Source organism: Arvicola amphibius, chromosome 6 (assembly GCF_903992535.2).
Source record: "Arvicola amphibius chromosome 6, mArvAmp1.2, whole genome shotgun sequence".
In the NCBI taxonomy this organism is placed as follows: domain Eukaryota; kingdom Metazoa; phylum Chordata; class Mammalia; order Rodentia; family Cricetidae; genus Arvicola; species Arvicola amphibius.
This window is the reverse complement of record NC_052052.2, coordinates 138,500,913-138,506,301: the sequence shown is the minus strand read 5'-3', so window position 1 is coordinate 138,506,301 and position 5,389 is coordinate 138,500,913. Positions and strand designations below refer to the sequence as shown.

Here is a 5,389-nt window from a genome sequence, read left to right as displayed (position 1 = left end):
AGTTGGACAAGCCTTTATCTCCTATGATCTTTCTGTACAGTTCCTTAGGCTCTTGTCCCCTGCCTTGGGGTCTGGCCTCTCAGTTTTTAAGAACATGTTTCAGAAAGTATTCAAAATGGCTTTAATGTGACGAAGAGCAAGTCGGTATTTTCTAAATCCCTGTCTCCACGTGTTTATGAAACAGAGCGAAGTCTAAGAATGGAGGAAGATCTTTAAGAGAAAAACTGGATAAAATAGGATTAAATCTGCCAGCAGGGAGACGCAAAGCTGCCAATGTCACCCTGCTTACATCTCTAGTGGAAGGTAAGCGAATCCACTTGCTAACTAGAAGGGAATTGTTGTCTGGGCAAATGGATAATATTTAGTGGCCAGATGTGGGAGTGTGTTTTGTGTCCTTGGATGGTTTCACCTTTCCATGGAATATAACTATAACTGGAAGTGAGCAGAATTCTGCAGTGTCAAGGAAAAACAAGAAACAAAACAAAATCTCATGCCTATATGTTGCTCTTCCTCCCTACCACAAAATTGCCCTATCCTCAGCACAAATCTGACCTAAACGATGCTCAAATCTAAGAGCTACACACTCTCCGGGTTCCTGCCTCCTCTAAAGAGCTCAGCGGTAAATCACCTAAGTTATTCTGACATCTGCATTTGAGAAATGCGTGACCATTACTTCCTGAATTAATTTGGGAATCTTTGGCCTGCATCCTGATTTAAGACCATCCTGAAAGCTCAGGGTTCAAAGCCCTTGTAGGCTGTTGTTTTCCAAACACACACTTTCTTATCTCTTGCTTCACTGTGCTTCTTTCTCTCCAGGAGGGGAAGAAAGTGAGCAGTTTTAGAATTTGGATAGTCAGATACAGAAAGAGAAAAAGAGGCAGACACATTGTCAAAGAGTTTCCTGTGGCAGGTTTTTAAGCACATGCCCTTCCAAATTCCTTAAGCCAAAACACCATCCCTGTCCAGTTATACAAAACCTGTCTCCAGAATCTGCTCACATTCCTGCCTCCTAGATTCCTAACTTTTTCTGATATTCAGTTGGTATAAGGTTGGGATTAAGGGTTGGGGGTGAATGTGTGATTTTCTTGTGCTTTTCTTTGTAGCTTGTTATATCTCATGTTTATAGTAAAATAAAAAGATAGTGATTTATTATTCCCAGGCAGATTTAAGGCCTGCATTCATATTTCAGTGAGGCAGATTTATCTTATTTTCATAGTGTGTTGGGGGAGATACTGCCATTGCATAAAAGTTTTTTTTTTGGAAGTTTCTAGAAAACATCTGAAACAAATGCTTCTGAGGAAGAATGCTATGATTTCCATGTGTTAAATGGTGTTGAATATGATGATAATGTAATTTTAAAAAGAAAGAAAAAAAAAACAACCCCAGCCATTGTTCAGGTCCCAAAATTCAAATACAGCTACATTATATTAAAATAATGGTAGTCTGTAGAAAACCCACTATTCATATCCTACTCCCCAAATTATACATCATGCAAATGGTGGTGGCAGCTGAGAACGGGGTGTGAGAGTCGGTCTGGGTCTGGGGGTTGAGCTGCAGTGGGGAGGCAGTTTCTGGAGAACTGTTATTGTTTGTGATCCGCTCCATTTTATGGAAACAAGCTCTGCGGAGAGGGCTTTGATGCTCTAATTGGCGCATGCGTTCTTCCGGAGCTGGAGCTAATGGCAGGAAGCCCTGCAGTAAAAACCAACTGGTTCAGGAAATTAAAACCAAAGATTCGAAAATCAACAACACAGACAGACTCGGTGGAGTGACCCTCAAATCCTCTTGGTTAATCGGCTTGGATGAACAGATAATTATATGTGATCAGGTTAAAATGTAAACTCTCAGTTGTTCCCTTGGTGAAAAGCTCAAGGAGTAATTACGAAACATCATTGATGAATGATAGGTGTGAGTTTGGGACAGCGGGCGCCATTTTCAAACAGAAGTTGGGGAAACTGGTTAGGGATGGGTAGGGGGCCATAGGGGAGGATTAACATTTTCAAACCATTTTGACCTTGTAAGCCAACTTGGCACTTTTATGGGTGAGTACAGTCTCCAGGTCTCACAGAGGAGAAATGTCTCAAGTAAGAAAACAAGGGGTTTCTGTTCCTTCCAACTTTTAGGGAAGAAAGTTAAGGGAGTTGGGTGTGGAGAGGGAAGGGACTTTGATCCTAATTTCTTCCTTCTCTGGCCCTTACTTCTTCCCTCCTCCTACCTCTTGCCAGGAGAAGCAGTCCACCTAGCCAGGGACTTTGGGTACGTGTGCGAAACTGAATTTCCTGCCAAAGCAGTAGCGGAATTTCTCAACCGACAACATTCCGATCCCAATGAGCAAGTGACAAGAAAAAACATGCTCCTGGCTACAAAGTAAGGCATTTGCCTCTCCTGGGTCTAGGCTGTTCACTGTCAAAAGAATCTTAGCCTGTGCTTTCTTCTCTTTTCCATTCTTATGGAGCAGCTTTTGCTGGGTATACTGAAGGCAGACATGAATGAGCACAGAGTGGGTTGTCAGTGTGCTCCCTGTGTTCTCCCTCACTCCAGTCTCTGCCTTATTTGCTAACTTTTAAATGAATGGGAGTGTGCGTGGTATGTGGCAGGCATTTCACTGAAAGGGTGTGGATTTGTGACAGCGTTGTTTCATAAAAAAAAAAAAAAAAAACAACAACAACAACAAAAAAACCAACAACAGAGTCAAGTCCTCAAAGGTACCAACCAGGCTCGCCTAGGTCCACATTTTGTCTTTATCAGCATGTTCTCCAAGGGCAAAGATTAAGCTGGGACCTGCAAAATGTGCCATCCTAAACTGTCCTACTTTCTTTCACCTCTAATCCGGATTCCATTTTTCCATTCTCTTCTAGCCTCAAAAGTCTCCCCCCCCCCCACACACACACATGCAGAGACAGACAGACAGCCTCACAGTCACACTTACCTGTAGTTTTAGCTGTAGGAAAGCTGTCAAACGGGTTTCAAGATGGCCCAGGTTTATCTTCCCATAGGTGCCTGGGCTGAATAGACTTCTCCAGACTGAAGAGAAAATGACTGTCTTGATATGTTTTCTGGAAACTTAAAAGGCTTGTTTCGAAGTCCCTAATTATCCAAAGCTGGTGTCGACGGAGGGCATTGCACCAGAGAATTGCAAGGCTGAGGCTTGGGTGGGATGGTTTCTGGCCTGGTGACATTGCTTCCTTGGGTCACCATCTCAGGAAGGCCTGCTAGAGCTGGCTTCCAGGGCCAGACAGACTTCCTGGGTCTTTGAGACAGCCTGTCACTGACCCCAGAACACACGGTTTTCTACTAGATTTGCTGACCACCAAATCACAGGGGCACCCCTGTCTCTGTCATCCAGTCTTGGGGTTGAAGATATAAGCCTTCAAGTTGGACTTTTTGCATGAGTTCTGGGGATCCAAACTCAGGTCCTTATCTGCTTGGTCAAGACCTTTACCCAGTGAGCTGTCTCCCCAGCCCCGCTGTCGTTTTTAAAAAGCCAAATTTGCCTTTCTGTTGAAATTCAAACCTCTCTTGGTTTGAAGGTGAGTGAGAGCAGACACCAGTCCACCAACCCTGACTGGTTCCTTTGGAGGTGTGGGAGGCCAACTCTGGAGACATTTTGAAAAGCAAAACTCATGGTTCTACAGTCCTGAAGAGGGACACTTGTGTTTCTAACTTCCAGCACAACTCTACTTTGTCCTCATCTAGCCTGTAATATGCTTTCCTACGTTCAGGGTGTTTGCTGTGAATGAGAAAGATCCAGGCAGAAGTTTGTTGTGCCTGGGGAGTGGGGGTAGGGTGGGGAGAGAAGGGAAGGTCTTTTTGAGGTAGGAAGGGGATTCATTTAAGGGAGGAGAGATGGTTTAGCAGTGACAGGCTTCATCCTTCTGAGTGCCTGGTCTAGGGTCCTGCGGGTGGTGGGTGGGGGGGCCTAGGTGGCAGAGGTGACTGCAGGGAGAGATGCTTTTTCCTCTGCCTCTAAGGCCTGACTGGAGCTTCACCTTGCTCTCTGTTCCCAATGCAGACAGATCTGCAAAGAGTTCACTGACCTGCTGGCCCAGGACCGATCTCCCCTGGGGAACTCGCGGCCCAACCCTATCCTGGAGCCTGGCATCCAGAGTTGCTTGACCCACTTCAACCTCATCTCCCATGGCTTCGGCAGCCCGGCGGTGTGTGCAGCGGTCACCGCCCTGCAGAACTATCTCACCGAGGCCCTCAAGGCCATGGACAAAATGTACCTCAGCAACAACCCCAACAGCCACACGGACAACAGCGCCAAAAGCAGTGACAAAGAAGAGAAACACAGAAAGTGAGGCTCTCCTCCCACCCCGCGCCCACCCGCCTCACCGGCCCGCGCCCCCCACTCGCCCTTCCCCCACCCGGCAGGTGACAGCTCCGGGACCAGCCACTCCTACTGCTGCTGCTACGCCGCGCTGCCGCGCCGCCCCTCGTCCCCGGTCCTCGGGACTGCTCTCTCGACTGCCAGTGAGGCAGCCGCTGCCTACTCAGCGCCCTGCCTCAACTTCCCCATCAGCACCAACACTCCCTTTCCCTCATCTGGAGCCTAAAAGAACAGAACAGGCCCTGAAGCCAGCAAAGAAAAGTTCTGTCGCGTTTGTGAACCTTTTTTTTTTTTTTTTTAAATCAATCAACAACAAACATTAAAACTTTTTTTTCTAGAAAAAAGAACGTTAAAAAAATTTAAAAAGTATATTGAGCTTCATGGGACTAACTCATCGCCTTCCCTTGCATACTTCAGATTGTAGCCATACTTTAAAAAAAAAAAGGCAAAGAGGATAATGACATTTTTATCAGTATTGTGAATAAACTTGAACACAAATACAGAAGTTCTATGTCCTGTCTTCAGTTGTAGAAGTTGTCTCTGCAAGGTGCCCACTTGAACTTCCTCTGATGACACAACCCACACTTCTATAAGGGAATCAGTGTTCACGTCTCTGTATATATTTATTTATGTGTAATTTAATGGGATTTGTAAATATGGTGAGTCTGTTTTAAACCTTTTTTATTTATCTGGTGATCTCGTTTACCTCCTGTTTAGTGGGTTTTGGATCCTCCTTATTAGTTCTTCATGTGGTTTTACTTACTTAGAAACCCAGGGTTTGGGTGGTTTCCCCCCTCTCCTTCTGGAATTCATGAATTTAGCCCCTTGGTAGCATGTTAATGATGATAATGAAACAGCTGAACAAAACTTTTTAAAAGTAAAATAAAATTTTATATATAATTAGTATTACATTTAGATTTTCATTAAACTGAAAGGAAAAACAGAGTGATATTGGGACATCATTGGAGAGATTCTTTTTTTTTTATGGTCTGATAACCCTGCTATGGAATCGTGGGGAGAAAAATAAAGTTTATTTGAGTTCCTTGTGCTCCCTTAAAA

At 44.7% G+C, this 5,389-nt stretch overlaps 1 protein-coding gene across 3 annotated transcripts in view; it reads left to right on the top strand.

Annotated features, from left to right (window-relative positions):
- Positions 1 to 4,301, top strand: part of Tfap2a (transcription factor AP-2 alpha) — a 20,911-nt gene extending 16,610 nt beyond the window's left edge. For all 3 annotated transcript variants that reach the window (XM_038334482.1, XM_038334481.1, XM_038334484.1), the window contains exons 5-7: positions 185 to 303; positions 2,226 to 2,367; positions 4,013 to 4,301. In XM_038334482.1, coding sequence (XP_038190410.1) covers positions 185 to 303; positions 2,226 to 2,367; positions 4,013 to 4,301 — 550 coding nt within the window. The remainder of the gene's footprint in view (positions 1 to 184; positions 304 to 2,225; positions 2,368 to 4,012) is intronic.
- The last annotated feature ends 1,088 nt before the right edge of the window (positions 4,302 to 5,389 follow it).